The 24,411-nt window shown below is 41.4% G+C and overlaps 1 protein-coding gene across 1 annotated transcript in view; it reads right to left on the bottom strand.

Moving 5' to 3' along the window:
* LOC127574522 (leucine-rich repeat flightless-interacting protein 2-like) overlaps nucleotides 1-24,411 on the bottom strand; it is a 200,185-nt gene that overhangs the window by 89,067 nt on the left and 86,707 nt on the right. Inside the window, 1 exon segment of the mRNA XM_052023564.1 lies at nucleotides 10,110-10,147. Within this exon segment, the coding sequence (XP_051879524.1) occupies nucleotides 10,110-10,147 (38 nt within the window).

Below are 24,411 nucleotides of genomic sequence, written 5' to 3'. Positions count from 1 at the left end.
ATAAAATATTGAGAGGAATAGATAGAGTAGACAGTCAGCGCCTCCTTCCCAGGGCACCAATGCTCAAGACGAGAGGGCATGGCTTTAAGGTTATGGGTGGGAGGTTCGGGGGAGATTTTTCACCCAGAGAGTGGTTGGTGCATGGAATGCACTGCCTGGGGTGGTGGTGGAGGCAGATACATTGGACAGGTTCAGGAGTTTGTTGGATAGGCACACGGAGGAATGTGAGATAGAGCGATATGTGGGAGGAAAGGGTTAGATAGTGTGAGGGTGGTTTGATGGATGGCACAACATGGTGGGCTGAAGGGCCTGTATGGTTCTCTGGTACTAACCACTACACTACCGTGTCTCCCCTGCAGAAGTCCCTGCAGAATGAGTATAGGGAGTTAAGTAAGAAGTTAGGAAGCAGAACCTCGAGGGTAGTGATCTCCAAATTACTCCTGGTGCCATGTGCTAGAGAGGTCAGAAATAGAAAGATAGGCCAGATGAATTCGTGGCTGAGGAGCTGGTGCAAGGGGCAGGGATTCAGGCTCTTGGACCACTGGGATCTCTTCTAGGGTAGAGGCAACCCGTACAAGAGGGATTGGTTGCAATTGAACTAGAGAGGGACCAATATCCCTGCAAGGAAATATGTTAGTGCTATACAGGAGGATTTAAACTAGACTGGCAGCAGGGGGATGGGGGGGGGGGGGGGGGTGGGGGCGGTGGGAAGGAGCAAGTCATGGGATAAAAGCAGTAACAGTCAAAGTAAGTTCAGTAATTAGGATAGCAAGGGGAGGGAAAAGAATACTCCATTAAACTGCATTTATATTAATGCACGAGGTTTAACGGGTCAGGCAGACGAACTTAGAACATGGACTAGCTCTGGCTAATATAAGCAAGCATCCCATATGCCTTCTTCACCATCCTATCTACCATTGCTGCCACCTTCAGTGATTTTTGAACCTGTAGGTCCCTTTTTGCCTCAGTACCCACCAAGACCCTACCATTCATGGTCTATATCCTTACCCTGATTAGACTCTCAAGATGCAACACCTCACACTAATCATAATTAAATTCCATCGTACATTACCATTCACAACCTACCAGCTGATCAATATTATTCTGTGGCCTAAGACCACCCTCCTCACTACCAACACCACCACCAACTTGTGCCTTATAGAAACTTACTAATCATAACTCCTGCATTCACATCCAAGTCATTATTGTATATCACAAACATTAAGGTTCCCAGCACCAATCCCTATGGTACACCATTGGTCACAAGCTTCCAATCACAACAGCAACCCTTTACAAATCTCCTATTAACGAGCCAATTTTGGATCCCATTTGCCAACTTACCTTGGATCCCACTGACTCCAATCTTTTGGACCAGCCTTCCACGTTAGATCTTGTCAAAGGAATTATTGAAATCCATATAAATCACATCAACTACACTGCCTTTATCAATATACTTAGTTACCTCTTCAAAAAATGCAATTAAAGTAGTCAGACGAGAACTGTCATCAACAAATCCATGCTGACCATCTCTGAGCAATCCCTGCCTTTCCAAGTGTAGATTAATCCTGTCCCTTAGGAATTTTTCCAATAATTTCTCCACTACATTAGACTCACTGGCCTATTATTCCTGCTATCCTTCTTGAATAAAGATACCACTTTTGCTGTCTTGCAGTCATCCAGAATGTCACCTGTGGCCAAAGATTTAGATATCTCTGTCAGGGCTCCAGCAATCCCTTGTCCTGTCTCCCATACTAGCCTGGGATACATCTCATCAAGTCATGGGGAACGATCCACCTTTGTGCCTGCTAATACATCTATAATCCCCTCCCTTTTGATCTTAATGTGCTCAAGAAAATCTCCAACCACTATGTCTTTCTGCTCAATGAAAGAGGAAGACATTTCTCCTTCATTCATTTAAGACCTTGCCCACACCTTTTGGCCCTAATCACAGATTGCCCCTTTGGTCCCTAATGGCACCATTTTTCCCCAAGTTCCCACTTGCTCTTAAATATATATTGATGAAATGACATGGCATGTTCCTTTACCTTAACTGCCACAAATCTTTTTTGGTCCCTCTTTACCCTTCTGCTGTAAGTAACACTCCACACTCACCATAATCCTGAAGGGTCTCCCCGATTTGCAGTGCTCTGGCAAACATATGATCTACCACACATGTAACAGTCTTGTAAGGATGAGCAGGCCCATTCTGAATCAGTTTCAGCAGCAAATGGGGCTTGGTTTCCACACTGCTCTGACATTACCCATTCATCCAGAGATTACACTGATATTCTTTGATAGGAAGTGCTGTGGCCAGTCTTAATTGTCTAACTCTACAGTCTTTAATAGTTATCAAATGCTTCTGACAATCAGAGACAAAATTATTAGGTTTGTTTTAAATAATTTAGAAGTAGAAAATATTAATCAGAAACAACTAATTAAAACAATCAAGATAAAAATGATAACACATTTTTCTTCACAACCACCACATCACAAATATCTATTCAGATGAATGGGGCTTCCTATCTCATGATTAATAAAGTCCAGTGACTGAGTGGAGTGACAGACACATCAGGACCTATTACTGAGATATCCCTGGACTGAGGGTGGGCTGTACATACTTACTTACTTAAACATACTTACTTAAAAACAGCTGAACATGTTACCTGTGCCAAAAGCCAGTATAAATCAGTTTTAATATACAGATTGGGTATGAAGAAAACCGCCTGCAGTGAGTCATGCAAGCAAACAAACAAAATATTCAAAGGACAGGTTCTCCCAAGCTTACGTTCTCTCCCCAGAACACCCTACTTATGTACAGTACAGCCAGTACATATGAATGAGAGTTTGGGAGACTGGCAGTAAGGATTTGCCAGCTGCTGCAGAGCTTCAGGCATCTTCTCCCACCTGGGACCTCAATTCACAGCCACATTTCCAACTTGCAAACTGTTCGGATTACGAACAGATCACCAGAACGGAACCCTGTTGTGACCTGTCAAGGGGAAAATCACTGCAGGAAAAACCTTACAAACCTACAAAATCCTTTGTGCACCCAAGTTGATATACACATATAATCTCAAATCACTGCAATAAAATTAAAATAACACTTTCGAAAACCAGTAAGACCATTCCTACACAGTTCAGCCAAAACTGACAAAGGTTAGTCAGTGATCATTCAACCAACATAACACTAATAAACATGAATACAAAATGTCATTTATTGGCCACATAGTAAGACACGATAATGGCCACAGTTTTCTTTTAAACCTTTCCAATATTATTAAAAACAAAGTTGAACAAATTATTTATATGCAATATTTATTTATTCTTGGTTTAAATTAATACGCACAAGCATGCAGTTTTAAAAGAGAGCCTCATCACATTTTTTTTTCAAAAACAAAAAAGATCATTACTTCAGAGAACACAGAAAATCAAGTTCAAATATTTTTGGGTATTATAAACTGCCAAGTCACGAGACATAAATCAATGCTACACAGGGACTGGTCACCTCTAAAACTCAGCTCCAAACCACACAGCACAGATGTGCTCACTCACACTAAAAAGATCTGGGACAGTAACATCATCAAAGTCGGAGATCAAACTTCCCCTGCGACTTGAACGGCTAAAATAGGCAGCTGTTGATCCACTCTGATCAGAAAAATCAGAAGACTGCAGAGGAAGAGGAAAAGTTAAGAGGAATAAGTAATGGAGTATATAAAACAATATCAAGGTCATCACGGTGCATATAATTTACAGATTCATGGCAATGTCAGCTTTGGTAATCATGTTTGGATATCAGAGTAATGTGAAGAATATTTCATTCAGGGCGAGTCAAACTCAAAGCATCATTGCAGTTGCATTGCAATCTCTTGGCCATTTTCTGCTATTCACACAAATTGTCATGTGATGACTGATAATCTAGTAGCTTTTTTTTAAGAAAAATGCATGGGGTACTCAGCAATGGTCAGTTGGCAGTTCCATATAATGGTGAAAATACTTTTAATACATGCACCCAGCCACAAACAAAACCTATACATCGCACTTGTGAATGAGTTTGATTGCTCTGCCTCTGACACATGCTGCACTCAGATGCCAAGAAGCCCTCAGCCTATTCCAGATGTGCACTTTGGGCAACTGCTGGGTATGCCATGAAATGGCAGGCAATCATACTGTAATATACATGCAGGAGTTTGTTGGCAGACACATTACATGCCATATTGTTCCCTTTAGTGTCCATTTTTCACATGCAAAACAAATTCTAACCAACTGTCTTTTCGATAACTTTATGTTCTCTCAGATGAATACAAAAAAGACAGGCTACCAATAAAATAGATTATTTGATAATCTGCCAATGAGCAACAACGTTCTGGAGGAACTCAGCAGGTCATGCAGCATCTGCGGGAGGAAAGAAATTGTCGACATTTCGGGTTGAAACCCTGCCAATGAACTGTTTGTGCAACCTTATAAATTTTAAATAGTTATTTGTACCTACCTAGTGGGAGAACATTTAAAATACTTTACTGGCTATTAATGCTTTAGTCAGAGGTCCTGAAAGGTGCTATGAAATGCAAGTTCTTTCTTTCGTATTGAAATGTCCAGGATGTTCACTATTGCTACATTGTTGACAGTCTCATAGTTACAGTTAGTATATTTTGCACTTGGACAATTATAATGAACTGCGAACACATCAGCAATATTAACTTTCTGCCTCTACTTTTAGAAAAGGATTAATCATGACCTACCGTCATTGACTTTTTCTAATCTCTTTTAGTTTCCTTCAGCATGGGTGGTTACAACACAATTGCCATGAATATTACTACATGACCCTGCCCAATAGAATTCTGTGCTAAATGTCCTCCGTTCGTCTCTGAACTACACTGCATCAGCCACACTTTCAGATTTTTGGAATTGGAATTTCATGAAGCATCCGTTAACAGGTTAACTTAATAAAGTAAGTACATTAAGTACATAACAACATTTTAAATTTTAAACTCACTTGAAAGAATTGGTAAACATAAAAATGGCAGAACTGATTGAAAGTAAAATTGTAAATATTTAATGTACAATTTCAAAAACAATGCAGTTTTAATATCATTTGGTCATTTTCTTCAGAGATGTTTGTTGAGTGTTGAAATGGTCAATTAAACAAATGCAAGGCAGAATCAGAAACAGATTTATACGTCATGAAATTTGTTGTTTTGCAGCAGCAGTACAAAGACTATAATCAATATAAACCACAAAATAAATAAATAAATAGCTAGACGGGGGGGGGGGGGGGGGAAATTTGTGAACTATAATGGGACCATACAGTAGCATAAACTTAAAACTAAAGTTTGCAGTTCTCTTTCAACTTTTAAATCTCCAATTTCAGTTTTATTTGAAAACCGTACTCAGAATTTTCTAGGCATTAAAACAGGTCTCTCACTGAGCCATTTTCACCTTTTTATGTTTTTGACTTCATTTAGATTAGAACATCTGAAAATATCATGCTTTCTTTAAGAAGCAGATGATTTAACCCGCTTAATTGCTGTATTGTATCCATTAACTATTTCTTCTGCTTTCCTAGCAGAAGGCTTGCTTATCTTTTAGTTTTTACCTTCTGATTGAGTTTTATGCAAAACTTAAACTGCCTTATCTGTTTACAGATGCTGCAAAGCTTCAGCAGCATTTTCTGCTCTTTTTACTTTTCTATCATGTACAGCTTTGAAACAATGAGATTAAAATGAATTACCATCTTAAAAGCAATAATACAGCGGCATGCAAAAGTTTGGGCACCCCTGGTCAAAATTTCTGTTACTGTGAATAGCTAAGCGAGTACAAGATGACCTGATTTCCAAAAGGCATAAAGTTAAAGATGACACATTTCTTTAATATCTTAAGCAAGATTACTTTTTATTTCCATCTTTTACAGTTTCAAAATAACAAAAAAGGAAAAGGGCCCGAAGCAAAATGGTGTTCTTTTCATGAAATTCTGCACCTTTTTTCTCCAAACTTCCCTGCGTCCTCACCACAGAATTCAGCATCAGAAGTTTACAAAGGAACATCTAAATAAGCCTGATGCATTTTGTAAACAAGTCCTGTGAGCTGATGAAGTTAAATTAGAACTTTTTGGCTGCAATGAGCAAAGGTATGTTTGGAGAAAAAAGGGTGCAGAATTTCATGAAAAGAACACCTCTCCAACTGTTAAGCACGGGGTGGATCAATCATGCTTTGGGCTTATGTTGCAGCCAGTGGCACGGGGAACATTTCACTGGTAGAGGGAAGAATGAATTCAATTAAATACCAGCAAATTCTGGAAGCAAACATCACACCGTCTGTACAAAAAAAGCTGAAGATGAAAAGAGGATGGCTTCTACAACAGGTTAACTATCCTAAACACACCTCAAAATCCACAATGGACTACCTCAAGAGGCACAAGTTGAAGGTTTTGCCATGGTCCTCACAGTCCCCTGACCTAAACATCATTGAAAATCTGTGGATAGGCCTCAAAAGAGCACTGCATGCAAGACGGCCCAAGAATCTCACAGACCTAGAAGCCTTTTGCAAGGAAGAATGGGCAAAAATCTCTCAAACAAGAATTGAAAGACTCTTAGCTGGCTGCAGAAGCGTTTACAAGCTGTGATACTTGCTGAAGGGGGTGTTACTAAGTACTGACCATGCAGGGTGCCCAAACTTTTGCTTCAGGCCCTTTTCCCTTTTTTGTTATTTTGAAACTGTAAAAGGTGGAAATAAAAAAAGTAACCTTGCTTAAAATATTAAAGAAATGTGTCATCTTTAACTTTATGCCTTTTGGAAATCAGGTCATCTTTTACTCGCTTAGCTATTCACAGTAACAGAAATTTTGACCAGGGGTGCCCAAACTTTTGCATGCCACTGTATATGCTTCATCCACGATTACTTTGGTTGAAGCAACAACCCTTACCAGCCATAGTGTTTAGCAAAATCAGACATCACCACTTATCACCAAACACTCAAAAAACACAACACACTTCCACATGCAGGGAAATAGCTCACCATACTATCATAACGCTCCCGGCTGAAACTATCTTGGGACACGGTGCTCAATGTTTCGTCATCTGAATTCTATGAACAGTTCAGGTAAATAAAATATGAAACAAGTCTTAATGACAGTTATATCAATTCATTACACATGGTCCAGTTTCAAAAAGCATCTTAACAGGGCTCCTTTTAAAAATGTAGTTTTTCACAGGATTGTGCAAATGAGATAAAAGACTTGAATTTAAAAATACTCCAAGGTTCCAAATGACCAGTTAAATGTTCAGATGTTTCGACTGTACGGTGATTTTCTAGGATAACTAATTTTAATCGAAAATATAACAAATTTACATTATTCAAGAAATAATCCTTAAGTTTTAGGATAGTATGAATAAAGTAAGAACCTCAGCTGAAATCACTACATTGGGGGAAGATAAAATACAACATTATTAGGCAGGAGCTAAGAAGAGTAGATTGGGAGCATTTGTTCTTGGGCAAGGCCACATCTGGCACATGGGAATTGGTTAAAGACCAGATGATCAGGATTCAAGACCCAGATGTTCCAGTAAGGAGGAGGGACAAGGATGGCAAGGTTCAGTAACCTTGGATGATGAGAGATGTTGTAAATTCAGTCAGAAAAGCAAATATATGCAAGGGATAGGATTTACTCACCTTTGAAAAAGCATGGGCATATTTGGGATAGTCAGCATGGCATTGTGCAGGGCAGATATGTCTTACAAACTGCATCATGAGTCAGAATATTGTGTACAGGAGTTGGGACATCATGTTACAGCTGTACAAGGCCACATATAGAGTACTGTGTGCAGTTCTGGTTGCCCTGCTATGGAAATGGAGAGGGTGCAAAAAAGATCTAGGAGGATGTTAACAGGTCTGGGAGTTGGGGGGGGGGGGCAAGTAGAAGGGGCTTTGGTTATAATGAGAGACTGGATAGGCTAGGACTTTTTTCCCCCTGGAACGTAGGAGGTGGTGGAGGGGTGTCATTCTGACTGAAGGTCTGTGACCAGTGGTGAAAAAAAAATATGTACATTATATATAGAGACTTGGATGAAAATGTGGATGGACTGATTAGTAAGTCTGAAGACAACACAAAAATTGTTGGAGTTTTGGATACTCAGGAAGGTTGTCAAAAGATACAGCAGGATATAGATCAGTTGCAGATATGATCGGAGAAATGGCAGATGGAGTATAATGCAGGAAAGTGTGAGATGTTGCACTTTGGGAGGTCAAATGCAAGGAGAAAGAATACAGTAAATGGCAGGATCCTCAGGAGCACTGATATACATAGGGATCTTGGGGGTCCAAGTCCATAGCTCCCTGAAAGTGGCAACACCAGAAGATTGGGTGGTAAAGGTGGTGTATGGGGTGCTTGCTTTCATCGGTCAGGTCATTGATTACAAGATATGGAAGCTATGTTGCAGCTATATAAAATTTTGGTTAGGCTGCTTTGTGTGCAGTTATGGTCACCCCATTATAGAAAGGATGTGGAGGCTTTGGAGAGGGTACAGAAGAACATTACCAGGATGTTGCCTGGATTAGAGATATGAGCTATAAGGAGTGGTTGGACAAACTTAAATTGTTTTCTCTGGAACATCAGAGGCTGAGGGGTGACAAAGAATACAAAATTATGAGAGGCATAGTTAGGGTAGATTGTCAAGTCTTTTTCCCAGGTTAGAAATGTCAAATACCAGAGAGGGGGAAAATATTAAAGGAAATGTGCAAAGTTTTTTGTTTACAAAGAGTGGTAGGTGCTCAGAATGTGCTACCAGGGGTGGTGATTGAAGCAGACACATTCATGGCATTTAAAAGGCAATTATACAGTTACATGAACATGCAAGGAATGGAGGGATTTGAATCATGTGGAAGCATTCAGGTTTAGTATAATTTGGCATCATGGTTGGCATGAAACACCTGTTCCTGTTCTATGTTAAATAATTATAAATGGTTAAAATGCAGTTCCTTAAGTCATTAAATTCCAAGGAAAAGCAGTGCCACTACCAGTGGATGAAATACATTGAACATCTTTCCACAAACTTACTTAAAAAAATTTAAGGAGTCACAGTGACTATTATTAAATGTGGATAAAGTCCTTATGCACAGAAAGAAAATACAGAGATCAAGACCTGAAGAGGCACTGAAGAAAACTCCTACCTTAGAGTCAAAAAGGTATGGATCAACTACATGTATTTAGATATAATACAAGCTTAATATTCAAAAATGAGTTGCACCTTACAATGGAAGAAAGCAATGGGAAACCTTAACATAGAGAGGGTGAATCTTGGCAAGTCCAAGAGTCCAGCCAACCTAAAGCTCATACCTAAAGAGGGAATTCTGTAGCAGTGGCTGAAGATATAACCACCTGGATTATTCAAGTATTCAGCTGCCATTCATCTCTGCATCTTTCACCAGAATAACTGTTCACTTGTGAACAAGTCTCTGGCTATTCAAGAACTTAGCAGAAATTATTTCATCCACATCTGAAGCTTTGTAGAAAACTGGCTGAGGGGAGAGACATATTGCTAATAAAGCTCCCATATGGTTATACCTTCCAACACTTCAAATGTATCTCCAAGCTTGAGCTTCAAAATACATCTTTCTCCCGCTTCTATCTTTCCATTGGTCTTCAAACTGGCTGATATTGCTCACTATTGACCACCCATTCAAATCGCTCATATTCACCACTCTCCTCAATAACTAACACAACCTCCTCTATCCTCGCAAACTTTCATCCCATGCCCAACCTCCCTTTTCCCTCCATCATGCCTCAACCAAAGGAAAATGTACTGTACACCTTCTTCACCACTCTATCCACTTGTGTTGCCACTTTTAAAGCGCAAATGTAGAAGTAACTGGAAAAGTAAGGGTTAATAATGTACAGCTGTTATTGCTTCAACCATGGTGTGACTATAACTGTGACTGCAAGATGTGCAGGTGCTTGGGTGAAACAAAGAAGTGCTTAAGTCATATCTTGTTTTGCTAAAGTTTGCTGTAAGGAACTGCCCAAGTATGTGCAACTCTGCACGTAGGCATCTTTAAATTAAGTATAAAAGGAGGGACACGAACATGTAAATCTTTGAGTGGGGATCAGTACAGAGCACGGTTACACTGTTTACTCTCTCTGTATCCTTCATTCCCACTATCGTTAAATAATAAAGCGCCTATTGTACGCTCCTTGGTTCTGCTGTTGTCTACTTTATGACAGCGCAGATTGATTTTCACTCAATGGCCATGCATCCCAAGATCCCTCTATACAGCAAAGCTCCCAAGGGTCCTACCATTTACTGCATACCTTCCTCTTACATTTGACCTCCCAAAGTGCAATACCTCATCTTTGTCCAGATTAAATTCCATCTGCCATTTCTCTGCCAAAATTTCCAAATGATTTATATCCAACTGATCTGTATCCTTTGACAAACTTCATCACAATCCACAACTCTATAATTTTTGCATCATCTGCAAACTTACTAATCAGACCATCTATGTCTTCATTCAGATCACTTGTATGGTAATATTGTGTGCAGTTCTGATCATGTCACTACCTGAAGAATGTGGAAGCTTTGGTGACAGTGAAGTAGTTTACCGGTATGTTGCCTAAGTTAGAGAGTATGAGCTATAAGGAGAGGTTGGACAATCTTGGATTGTTTTCTCTGGAGCATCGGAAGCTGAGAGGCGATGTGATTCAAGTATACAAAATTATGAGAGGCACAGATATGATAGATCATAAGAGTAGTTTTCCCAAGGGTGGAAATGTCAAATATTAGAGTATATAGGTTCAAGGTGAGGCAATTTTGTTTTTTCACGGAGTAGTAGTAGCTACCTGGAACACACTACCAGGGGAGATGGTAGAAGCAGATACGATAGCAACGTTGGGGCATTCAGACAGATACGTGAAAGGGAACAGAGATACAGACCAAATGCAGGCAGATGGGATTAGTTAGACTGACATCATGGTCGGAGCAGACATGTTCCTGTGCTCTACTATTCTATGTTCCATTTTCTATGATGGATCAATATGTTGAGGAACTGACCAAGGAACAGGCAATTTTAGATCTAGTACTGTGCAACAAGAAAGGTTTAATTGATCGTGTTCCATAGAGTGGTTCTTAGTAAAAGAGTGACCATGCTATGAAAGTCTTATATTAAATTTGAAAGTCATCCAGCTCAATCTAAACGAAATAAATTTAAGTTTGAGGGGCAATTTGTGGAAGGGGCAACTACAGTAAACAGTTTAAGGGTGGGCAAACAATTGTCAGTGTTTGAAGAAATCTTCTTAGAATCAGAATTCAAGCATGGAAACAGGCCCTTCAGCCCAATTTGTTCACATCTTCTTAGTTACTTCCTTGGGATCAAGGAGTAACTTCCACTGCTGTCTTGTGGGTTTGGAGGGGGCTAATGAGGCCAATGTGGGAACCATAGACTCTTCAATAAATGGGCAGGTGAATGGTCAAAAGGTTAGGGGACTGGCTAGTTTGTGAGGTGATCAGCTCCTTCTGCTGCTATAGTACAGGGCTTGTAACAAATGCACATTCTTTGAAGGTGCAAAGACACAGCAAAAAAAAGTAAACTTAGATTTAATACTACATTTAATTTTAAGTGACTAAGGAAAAGGCTTATAAAGCTGACAGACACAGCAGTAAGTCTGAGGATTGAGAGGTTTTAAACTTCAACAAAGAATGCCAAGAAATTGATGAATAAAGAGAAAACAGAATTGACAAGAAACTAGCTTGAAATATTTAAAACTATTGGAGCTTCTGTACATGTAATAGCAAAGACTAGCGGGAGCAAATTAGGGTCTCCTAAAGATAGAACAAGAAGAATTTATCAAGTATGGAAATAGCAGCAGAATGAAACTAAAATTTGGTCTGTCTAGACAGAGGACACAAAAATCCACTCCCAAAAACACTGGACAACCAAGAGATCAAGATAGTGGCTGATCCTCTACTTTATCCACTTTCACAATCAATAGCAAACGTGGCCGCATTATTTAAGAAAGAAGGAAGGGTTAGCATTGGTAGTTGAGAAATGATGCAATCTATAATAAAGGATATAATATCAAGACAATAAAATAAATTAAGTGGATTTCTGAAAAGAAAATCATGTTTGAAGTTCCATGTAGTGCATTTGCATTTTTGGAAGGCTTTCAATGAGGTCCCACACAGGCTACTCAAATTGAAGTACTAGATTTTGGTCTCCATAAGGTATTAAGTGAAAGTGAAATTAAAATTGAATGTGAAAGCAGATGTAGTAGTGAAATATATATGATCCTATTGAATGGCAAAACATACTCAAGAGGCTGTTAGGGCTCTTCCTGCTCCTACTGCTAATTGTATCTTCTCAAAACATTAAAGGTCAACTCAATGAAGTAGCTTAAGACAGTACAATTGCTATCATTGGCTGTATTTATATCTATAGTGGAGTAGTTTTCTGTTGCAACACCTTATTCTTGGGTTATTGGTTTAATCATTGACAATGCATAAACTGGAAACTATTCAACATGCTCAGACACTGTTCTTACCCATGGGCTATTACGCAATGATTTTGCTTGGGAAGAAAAGCTGCTTCCAGCTGGCTGTGGAAAAAGCCATGATTTTAAAAACTGTGCCACTGTCTAAGTAATCCATTTCTTTTAAAGGTGTCATGCACTCAGAGGAAACTTACAGTTCTTGAGTTATATCTCCAATCACGGCTGTGAAGCCCCTCATCACATAATGACGCCTACAAATATAAATTATGGGCAAATGTTCAGCTGTTAGATAAATGTGCAACAATTTGGAAGGCAACCAAACTGATAGCATCATAGCCATTAATTCTGTCTAAACATCACAAGCTTTAAGATAAGCCAAATATCCAGCCAAACATTCCAGCACTTCAGGCTTCGAACCTGTTCACATTCTGAGAAAATGTCACAACCAACAGATAGCAGAGCATTGTTTTTATAATTCTGCTATAGCTTAATACAAGTAATATTTTGATTTTTGTGGGTTAAGATAGGTAAACAGGAATAACAAATATACTGTTGTTCAAGTCAGCTTCTTATCAGGTTCCTTTTGCCTTGTAAAGGAGCATGGGTTAACTAAACTCATTTTACATAACCTAACACCTTAAAAAAACTGAGTTAATTGCATAGTAAAACTGGAGTTGCTTTCAGGCTCCAAAAGACATCAGGTATTGTGAGCCTTGTGCCCAGATCAGAAGGTTGTTGGTTCAACTTCAACTCCAGAGGCACCAGCAGACAGAGTCATAGAGTAATATAGCAGGAATACAGTCCCTTTGGCCCAAGCGGTCCATGCACACACCAGTGTCCACTGAACTAGTCCCAATTTCCTTCATTCAGCCCACATCCGTCCCGGCCCCACCCCTCCACGTACCTACCCTAGTGCTTCTTAAATGATACTGCCCAAACCACTTTCTCTGGCAGTTCATTCCATATACTCACCACCCTCTGCATGGAAAAGTTGGCCCTCAAGTCCCTTTTTAAATCTTTCCCCTCTCACCCCAAATCTATGCCCCCTAGTTTTAGACTCCCCTACCCTGGGGAAAAGATTGTTACCATCCACCTTATCTATGCCACTCACAATTTTAAACACTTCTATAAGGTCACACCTCACTCTCCTATGTTCCACGAAATAAAGACCCAACCTGGCCAACCTCTCTCAATAACTCAGGCTCTTTAGTTCTGGCAACATTTCATAAAGCTTTCCAGTTTAACCCACATCTTTCTATAACAGGGTGACCAATATTATACACAGTTCTCCAAGTGCAGCCTTACCAACGACTTATGCAACTGCAACATTATGTCCCAACTCCTATACCCAATGCCCTGATGAAGGCCAGCATGCCCCTTTTTCACCACCCTGTCTACCTGTGACACTGCTTTCAATGAACTATGCACTTGTGCTCCTAGGTCCCTCTGTTCCATTACACTTCCCAGTCCCCTACCATTCAATGTTAAGTGCTATGCTGGCTTGACTTTCCAAAATGCATCACCTCACACTTATCTGTATTGAAATCCATTTGCTGTTCCTCAGCCCACTTCCCTAACTGATCAAGATCCCCCTATAATCCATGATAACCTTCTTCACTGTCAGCACCTCCTAATTTCGTGTCATCATCAAACCTACTGAATCAAGCCTTGAGCATACACAGCCAAATCACTTGCATAAATTAAAAAATAACAAGGGCCCTAACACTGAACCTTGCAGCACATCACTTGTGACCAGTCTCCATTCCAAGAAACAACCTTCAACCACCACCCTCTGCTTCCTAATTCTGAGCCAATTTTGAACAACTCTCCCTGGATTCCATGGGACCTAACCTTCCAAACCAGCCTACCATACAGGACCTTATCAAAGGCCTTGCTAAAGTCCAAATATACAACATTCACTGCCCTACCCTCATCTACCCTGTTAGTTACCCCTTCAAAAAACTCTAAAAAGTTTGTCAAGCATGACTTTCCATGCATAAAGCCATGCTGACACCTCCTAATCAGACATTGACTATCCAAATGCTCATAGATCCTGTCCCTCAGAATTCCCTCCAGTAACTTCCCCACCAGCGATGTCAGCCTGTAGTTCCTTAGCTTGTTCTTGCTATCCTTCTTAAACAATGGAGTGACATTAGCCACCTTCCAGTCCTCGGGAACTTGACCAATGGCTACTGATGGAGCAAATATCCACAACAGCCTGCACAATTTTTTCTCAAGTCTTCCACAAAGTCTGAGGATGCACTTGATCAGGCCCTGGGAATTTATCTTCCAGAGTCCAAGGACTACACCCATGGGAAATGTGTCCAGCTATAGCTCCTGACTGACTGCTGGAGTTGGAGCTGGATGCACTTAGGATCATCTGAGATGCTGAAATTATCATATATAGGAGTTTCAGCAAAGTGGCCACACCGAAGGTACAGGCAGAAAGTTATTGGGTGACCATCAGGAAAGGAAAAGGGAGTAGGCAGAGAGTGTAGGATTCCCCTGTGGCCAGTCCCCTCAAAAACAAGTATACTGCTTTGGAGACTGTTCGGGGGGTGGGTGGGGGGGAGAAGCGAATTACCATTCAGGAGAAAGCAGCAATAGCCAGGTCCGTGGCACTCGGACTAGCTCTGAGGCTCAGCGGGGATGAGTGAAGGCAAACAAGACTATAGTGATAGGGAACTCAATAGTTAGGGGCAATGAAAGGAGATTCTGTGGCTGCAAAAGGGACTCTGGAATTGTGTGTTGCCTCCCTGGTGCCAGAGTCCAGGATATCTCACAGCAGCTGCAGAATATTCTCAAAAGGGCAGGGTGAGCAGCCAGACACATGGGCATGAATGATATAGATAGAGAATAGGATGAGGTCTTGCAAAGTGAATATAGGGAGCTAGGGAAGAAGTTAAAAAGCAGGACCTCAAGGGTGGTAACCTCTGGATTACTTCCAGAGCCATGGGCTAGTGAGGGCAAGAATAAGAGGATATGGCAAATGAATGTATCACTGAAAAATTGGTGTAGGGAGCAGAGATTCAGATTTTTGGACCATTGGGATCTCTTCTGGGGCAGAGGTGACCTGTACAAGAGGAATGGGTGCACGCAAACTAGAGGGGGAACTAATATCCTGGCAGGTGCATTTGCCAGTGCTCCTTGGGTGGGCTTAAACTAGATTGCCAGGGGGGTGGGATCCCAAGCATGAGGGAGGCAAACAAGAGGCTGGAAAGCAATGTCGGTGACAGCAAGTTGAATAGGCATGACAGGCAGGGGAACAGCAGGGAGAGAAGAAAGCCTATTGGATTAAATTGCATTTATTTCAATGCAAGAGGTCTGACAGATATGGCGGATGAACTTAGGGCTTGGATAGCTACGAGGGACTGGGACATTATAGCCATTACAAAAACATGGCTAAGGGAGGGACAGAGCTGGCAGCTTAATGTTCCAGGGTACAGGTGCTTTAGGCGGGATAGAGGCAGAGGAAAGAGAGGATTTTTGATTAAGGGAAATATCGCAGCAGTAGTCAGAGATGAAATTACTGAAGGATCATCCAGTGACACTTTATGGGTGGAGCTGAGAAATAAGAAGAGGATGATCACCTTACTGGGGTTGTACTGTAGGCCCCCAAATAGTCAATGGGAATTAGAGGAACAAATATGCAGGGAGATTGTGGAGAGTTGTAAGAATAATAGGGTTGTCATAGTCGGGGATTTTAATTTTCCCAACATACTGCCATGCTGTTAAGGGCTCAGGAATTTGTTAAGTGCAATCAGGAAGGTTTCCTTGGGCAGTACATAGAGGGCTCTACAAGGGAGACAGCCAAGCTCAACCTACTATTGGGTAATAGGGCAGGGCAAGGTGGCAGTGGGGGGGTTTGGGAAGGAGAAAAGCACGTTGGGACCAGTGAGCATTGTTCTGAGTTTTAAGCTTGCTATGGAAAGCAACAGAACTGATCCACAGGTTCAAGTTCTAAATTGGGGCAAGGCGAATTTTGACAGTACGAGAGAGGAGCTCATAAAGGTTGATTGGAGTAGGTTGCTTGTGGGCAAAGGGACCACAGGCAAGTGGGAGGCTTATTCCAAGGTGAGACAGTGAGAGCTGAAGATCTGCATGTACCTGTTAGAGTGAAGGGCAAGGCTAGAAGGAGTAGGGAACTCGGGATGACAAGAATAGGGCCACTCAAAAACCAAGAGGGACAACTTGGTGTGGAGCAGCAGGAAATGGGCAAGGTTCTTAATGAATATTTCTCCTCTGTTTTTACTGTGGAGAAAGACATGAAGACTTCAGAATAAGTAAAAGTAAATGGCGATATCCTGGGGATAGTCCACATTACAGTAGAGGTGCTGGATGTCTTAAAAGGTATGATAGTAGACAACTTTCCAGGACCTGACCAGGTATATCTAAGATCTCTGGGAGGCTAGAGAAGAAATTGTGGGAGCCCTGGCTGAGATATGTGCATCACTGTTAGCCACAGTCGAGGTGCCGGTGAACTGGAGGGTAGTGAATGTTGTGCCTTTATTTAAGAAGGGAGCCAAGAAAAAATTGAAATATAGACCAGTAAGTAACATCTGTGGAAGGCAAGTTTCTGGAGAGGATTCTAAGGGATAAGATATACCTGCATCTGGAAAGACTGGTTGATTTGGGGTAGTCAGGCATGGCTTTGTGCATGGGAGATCATGTCTTACCAACTTGATTGAGTTTTTTGATGATGTGACCAAGGAAGTCAATGAGGGCAGGGTGGCAGACCTAGTTTATATGGACTTCAGTAAAGCCACATGGTAGGCTGCTTTGGAAAGTAAGATCGCATGGAATTCAGGGAGAGTTGGCTAATTGGATACACAATTGGCTCGATGGTAGAAAGCAGAGGGGAGATGGTGGAAACCTGTTTCTCAGACTGGAGGCCCGTGACTAGTGGTGTGCCTCAAGGGTCAGTGCTAGGCCTATTGTTGGTTGTCATTTATATCAATGATTTGGTGAAGAATGTCTAAGGCATGGTAAGTAAGTTTGCAGATGACACTAAGATAGGTGGTATTGTGGACAAGAGAGGAGGAAAATTACAGGGACATCTTGATCAGTTGAGTAAGTGGACCGAGGAATGGCAAATGGAGTTTAGAACCATAGAACCATACAGCACAAAACAGGCCCTTCGGCCCACCATGATGTGCCATCCATCAAACCACCCTCACACTACCTAACCCCTTCCTCCCGCATATCCCCCCATCCCACACTCCTCCATATGCCTATCCAACAAGCTCTTGAACCTGTTCAATGTATCTGCCTCTACCACCACCCCAGGCAGTGCATTCCATGCACCAACCACTCTCTGGGTGAAAAACCTCCCTCTGACATCTCCCCCGAACCTCCCACCCATAACCTTAAAGCCATGACCTCTCGTCTTGAGCATTGGTGCCCTGGGAAGGAGGCGCTGACTGTCTACTCTATCTATTCCTCTCAATATTTTATATACCTCTATCATGTCTCCTCTCATCCTCCTCCTTTCCAGTGAATAAAGCCCTAGCACCTTAAGCCTCTCCTCATATTCAATACTCTCTAATCCAGGCAGCATCCTGGTAAATCTCCTCTGCACCCTCTCCAACACCTCCACATCCTTCCTATAATGAGGTGACCAGAACTGAACACAATACTCTAAGTGTGGCCTAACTAGAGTTTTGTAAAGCTGCATCATCACCTCACGGCTCTTAAACTCAATCCCGCAACTTATGAAAGCCAACATCCCATTGGCCTTCTTAACTGCTCTTTCCACCTGAGAGGCAACTTTCAATGAACTGTGAATATGAACCCCCAGATCCCTCTGCTCCTCCACACTGCCAAGTACCTTGCCATTTACCCTGTACTCTGCCCTGGAGTTTGTCCTTCCAAAGTGTACCACCTCACACTTCTCTGGATTGAACTCCATCTGCCACTTGTCAGCCCAGCTCTGCATCCTATCAATATCCCTCTGTAAGCTCCGACAGCCCTCCACACTATCCACAACACCACCTATCTTAGTGTCGTCCACAAACTTACTAACCCAGCCCTCCACCCCCCTCATCTACGGCATCTATAAATATCACAAAAAGTAGAGGTCCCAGAACCGATCCCTGCTGGACACCACTAGTCACTGCCTTCCAATCCAAGGGCACTCCTTCCACCACAACCCTCTGCTTTCTACATGCAAGCCAATTCCTAATCCACACAGCCAAGTTTCCTTGGATCCCTTGGCCTCTGACCTTCTGAAGAAGCCTACCATGAGGAACCTTATCAAACGCCTTACTAAAATCCATGTAAACCACATCCACCGCACTACCCTCATCAATCTTCCTCGTCACCTCCTCAAAGAACTCTATCAGGCTTGTGAGGCAAGATCTTCCCTTCACAAAGCCATGCTGGCTGTCCCTAATCAGTCCATGATTCTCCAGGTGTTCATAAATCCTATCCCTTAGAATCCTTTCTAACAGCTTACCCACCACAGACGTGAGACTCACCGGTCTATAATTCCCTGGCCTATCCCTATTACCTTTTTTGAACAAGGGGACAACATTTGCCACCCTCCAATCCTCCGGCACCACCCCCGTAGACAACGAGGACTCAAAGATCCTTACCAGCGGTTCAACAATCTCCTCCCTCGCCTCTCGAAGCAGCCTGGGGAAAATCCCATCAGGCCCCGGAGATTTATCTGTCTTAATGTTATTTAACAACTTCAACACATCCTCTCTCTTGATATCTACAACCTCGAGAACATCACCCCTACCAGCACTCCCTTCCGCGTCATCAAGACCCCTCTCCCTGGTGAATACCGAAGAGAAGTACTCATTGAGAACTTCTCCCACTTCCGCCGCCTCCAGGCAAATTCTCCCACCTTTGTCCTTAATCGGACCTACCTTTACCCTAGCCATCCTCCTACCCTTCAAGTACTTGAAAAAGGCCTTGGGATCTTCCTTAACCCTACTAGCCAAAGCCTTTTCATGTCCCCTTCTAGCTCTCAGTTCATCTAGTTCAGATAAATGTGAAGTGTTGCATTTTGGAAAGCCAAATCCAGATAGGATTTTCACAGTGAACAGCAGAGTCCTGGGGAATCTCACAGAACAGAGGGAGTTCAAGATCACAGTTCAGTCTAAGTGGAGTCACAGGTATACAGGATGGTGAAGGTGGCTTTTGGCATAACTTCATAAATCAGGGCAATGAGTATAAAAGTTGGGAGGTCATGGTGCGATTGCACAGGATGTTGGTAAAGCCGCATTTGGAGTATTGTGTTCAGTTTTGGTCACCCTGCTAATAGGAAAGATGTTATTAAACTGGAAACAGTGCAGAAAAGATTTACAAGGATGTTGCCAGGATTTAAGGGACTCAATTTATAGGGAGAGGTTGGACAGGCTAGGACCTTATTCTTTGGAGCATTGGAGACTGAGAGATGACCTTTCAGAGCTGTACAAGATCATGAGGGGCATAGATAGGATGAATGCAGTCAGTCTTTTTCTCGGGGTTGAGGAATCAAAAACTCGAGGGCAAAGTTGAGAGGGAAAGGATTTAATGGGAACTTGAAGGACAACTTTTTTTTTGTTTTTATACAAAGGGTGGTATCTAAGTGGAATGCCCTGCCAGAGGAAGTGGTTGAGGCAGGTACAATAACAACTTTGAAAAGACAGTTGGACAGGTACATAGAAATTTGAAAGGTTTAGAAGGTTTTGGGCCAAATGCTGGGAAATGGGACTAGCTTGGATGGAGCATCTTGGTTGGCATGGACAATTTGGACAAAAGGGCCTGCTTCAGTGTTGTATAACTCTATGCACTCTATGAATCTGCATCATGAGATCTTTCACAGTTTCAGCAACCCCATGAATCTGATTGGAAAGGAAAAGACAAGAGGGTGAGTGACTCATTTCAGGTAACCTACCTTGTTTTTTTAAAATCTGATTTACATGCTTTTAAATGTTATTTTTTGAATGATTGTAAAATTTTTATTCTAATAATTATAATAAAAACTGCTTAATCTCCAAGTAGTTTCTGAATGTTTATGGAAATCAGTCATCCACAAACAGAAAGGCAGTCTGACAAATGGTTTAGAATGGGGGTGTGGCTCCACCAGAACGGACACATTTCTGTGGTGTTAGTGATTGGAATGCACTGCACATTCAGATGCTTTCAATAACCTTCAACAGAGGATGTACTCAAGGTAGCAATGACAAGCACCAACTCTGCAAAAATTCTGGGCCTCAGTTGTCACATATTACTCCAACAACAAGTAGAAGTACAATGGGGGCAGTTCAATAATGCAGTTTCCATTATAAAATCAGAATTGAATTATGCTCAGAAAGCGATTAAGAATTCTTGAAGCTCTTCAGTTTGAAAAATATTTACTCATCTACACTTCGGGTCTCTTCCCTTCCTAATTAAAACACTGGCTCTGCCTCATCCCCTTTTATTATAAATTCTGAAACGACTGAGTTATAGCAGTTTTTCTTGATTACGGGGCATGGAACTAGAAATCAATTACTTGTCAGGCACCACTGAATAAAGGCCTCAAGCCTATGAATATCCACCTCTCCATAAGCCTACTGAAGCACTCTTTGCTTGTGGACACTTTTGCAACACTAGAATAATTATCTTCATTTATGACACGAATGGCCAAAGAAATATCCATGAAGCATGCATCACAGTCCTTGGTTAGTCCTTGCCTGCTGGAAGCCTTTGGAGTCACTTTGGTAGAGATGAACTGACTGAGAGTTGCTAGATCTGCTGCTCCCACACTTTGCAGCAATTTCTACTACTCTAATCAGCCATGACTGAATGGCAGCACAGACTCAATAGGCCTAGTTCTGCTCCTATAGCTTATGGTGTTATGGTCTAATAAGCAAGATTAATATCACCACAAACAGTGCTGCAATGCTTTCATGACATTTAACAGCTAAAGACTAGCCCCAATGTAAGCTGAATTTTCTTGATAAAGGCCATTTAAAATGACAGCAGAGAGAAATCTCATTTGACAATAATTATAAAACTTTACCTTCCATTCCACATTTTAAATGAGCACATTACAGTGAATCTGCAATAATGTAACTTTAATGTCATCAAATATGTACATGGCTTTCCTAGCGAGGGGACCATATTCAACCTCTTATTGGGAAAAGAGGCTGGGCAAGAGGCTGAAGCGTCGGTGGGGGAGCACTTTGGGACCAGTGATCATAATTCCATTAGTTTTAAAATGGTTATTGAAAAGAAAGGACAGGCCCACAAGTTAAGGTCCTAAACTGGGGTAAGGCTAATTTTGAAGGCATTAGACAGGAACTTGCAAAGGTTGATTGCGAAGGGCTGTTTTCAGGTAAAGAGATATTAGAAAGCATGTGGGAAACTTCTAAAAAGTGAAAAAGGGAAAGAGTTCAGAGCCAGCATGCTCCTGTTAGAGTGAAGGGCAAGGCTGGCAGGATCAGGGAACCCTGACTGACAAAGGATATTCAGGCTCTTGTCAAGAAAAAGGAGGCATATGTCAGTTATAGGCAGCTGGGATCATGAATCCCTTGATAAGTGCAAGGGATGTAGGAGTACACTTAATGAAAAACTCAGGAGGGCAGAAGAAGGACACGAGCCAGCTTGGCAGATAAGGTAAAAGGAGAATCCTAAGAGGTTGCTTGAAGTATCAATATGGTCACCTATGTGTGAAGCCATGAGAAATGGGCGAGGTCTTAAATGAAAAGTACTTGTCTGTATTTACCATGAAGATGGTCGTGGAAACTAGATAATTTGGGGAAGAGAATAGTGATGTTTTGATCCACATTACAAAAGAGGAGGTGCTGACAGTCTTAAAGTGCATGAAGCTGAATGAGTCCCCAGAGACTGACAATGTGCATCCTTGGACATTGTGGGAAGCCAATCAAGAAATTGCTGGGGCCCTAGCAGATATATTTCTATCATTTTTAACCATCCAGAAAGTACTAGAAGACTGGAGGGTGGCTAATGTTGCACCTTAATTTAAGGAGGGCTGCAAAGACAAACCAGGCCAGTGAGCCTAACATCAATGGTGAGAAAGTTACTAGAGGAGATTCTGGGAGACAGAATCTACCTGCATTTGTAAAGACAAGTACTTATTCAGGATAGTCATCATGGCTTTGTGCATGGGAAATGGAGTTTCACAAGTTTGATTAAGTTTCTCTGAAGACATGACAAAAAGGATTACTGAGGGCATGGCAGCAAACATTGTCTTCATGGACTTTAGCAAGCTTTGACAAGGTTCCTCATGGTAGGCTGATCCAGAACCATCACATAGGATCCAGGGTGACCGAGCCAATTGGATACAAAATTGGTTTGGTGGTAGGCGCAGGGTCTGGTAGTAGAGAGTAGTTTTCAGATTGCCGGTCTGTGACCAGTGGATCGGTACTTTTTGTTTGTCATCTATATTAATGATCTGGATGAGAGGGTAGGTGACATGGTTAGTAAATTTGCAGATGACACCAAAATTGGTGGTATAGTGGACAGTGAAGAAGGTTACCCAAGATTATAACAGGATCTAGAATTTAACTCTGGAAAGTGCAAAGTGTTGCATTTTGGGAAGACAAACCAGGACACTAGTTATACAGTAAATGACAGGACACTGAGGAGTGTTGTAGAACAGAGACCTTGGTGTACAGGTACGTAGTTCCTTGAAAGTGGTGACACAAGTAGACAGGGTGAATGAAGGCGGTATTTGGCATGCTTGCCTTTAAACGGTAAGGATATTGAGTGTAGGAGCTGGGGTGTCATGTTACAGCTGTACAAGACATCGGCATATTCAAATTTGGAAGACTGCTTATACCTCTGCTCAATCTACTAACAAGGATATCTTTAAATTGGAAAGAGTGCAAAAAAAATTTACAAGATTTTTACCAGGACTGGAGAGTTTGGAGTAACAAGTAGTGGCTGGGACTTTTTTCTCCTCAAGTGTACAAGGCTGAGGGGTAACCTTATACAGTTATACAAAATCATGAGGGGCATAGACACAGTGAATATCCACAGAATTTTCCCCATGATATTGGAGTCCAAAACTAGAGGGCATTAGTTTAAGGAGAGGTAAAAGATTTAAACAGACCTGGGGGGGGGGGGGTTGAAAAAAAATCTTTTCACACATGGAACAAGCTGCCAGAGGAAGTGGTTGAGGTGGGTACAATTATGACATTTAAAAGACATTTGGACATTTGGAAGGGTTTGCAGGGATATGGGCCAAACGCAGGCAAATGGGACCAGTTCAGGTGGACACTTTGATATGCATGGACAAATGACCTGCTTCCGTGCTGTATGACTCTAGAAAATCTGCTATGTGAATAAACACTTGAGCTCTGAACAATAACATAGCACTTCAAATTCTGCAAAAAGCCCACCACAAACTCATGCTGGTTATCACAAACACCCATTCTTTACTATTGCTGCCTTATGTCGAATATTTCATTGTTGTTTACAGATATTTAAAAAATTCTGCTTTAGATCAACATTCCTCAATATTTCATCTGCAGCCCATGCAGAAAAAAGTATACCAACCAAACTCTGACTTCGAATTAGACCAATGTTAGAAGATGCCTAAATAAGGAAAGATGTGTTTATACAAGTGAAACATTATTATTAATTTCACTGTAATGATAAGATCAATGAATTATACGAACCATATAACTCTTGGTTGTTGTAGTTGGAACACTGTAGAGAGAGGAAGGCTAAATTGGAAATTAAAGGATGGTGAATCAAAATGAATGAACACATTCTCAATTATGCAATAGACTAGCAACCCTGGTATATCACAAGAAAAGCAATGATTTTTATTTTCATGTCTTAAAACATATTTTGTTTGAGAAGGTACAGAAGAAATTCACCAGGATGTTGCCTGGATCAGAGAGTATTAGTCATGGTTGGACAAACTTGGATTGTTTTCTCTAGAGCATCAAAGGCTATAGGACAGAAGCATATACAATTATGAGAAGCACAGA

The sequence above is a fragment of the Pristis pectinata genome, chromosome 9, assembly GCF_009764475.1.
Source record: "Pristis pectinata isolate sPriPec2 chromosome 9, sPriPec2.1.pri, whole genome shotgun sequence".
NCBI lineage: Eukaryota > Metazoa > Chordata > Chondrichthyes > Rhinopristiformes > Pristidae > Pristis > Pristis pectinata.
This window is presented reverse-complemented; position numbering and strand designations above follow the sequence as displayed.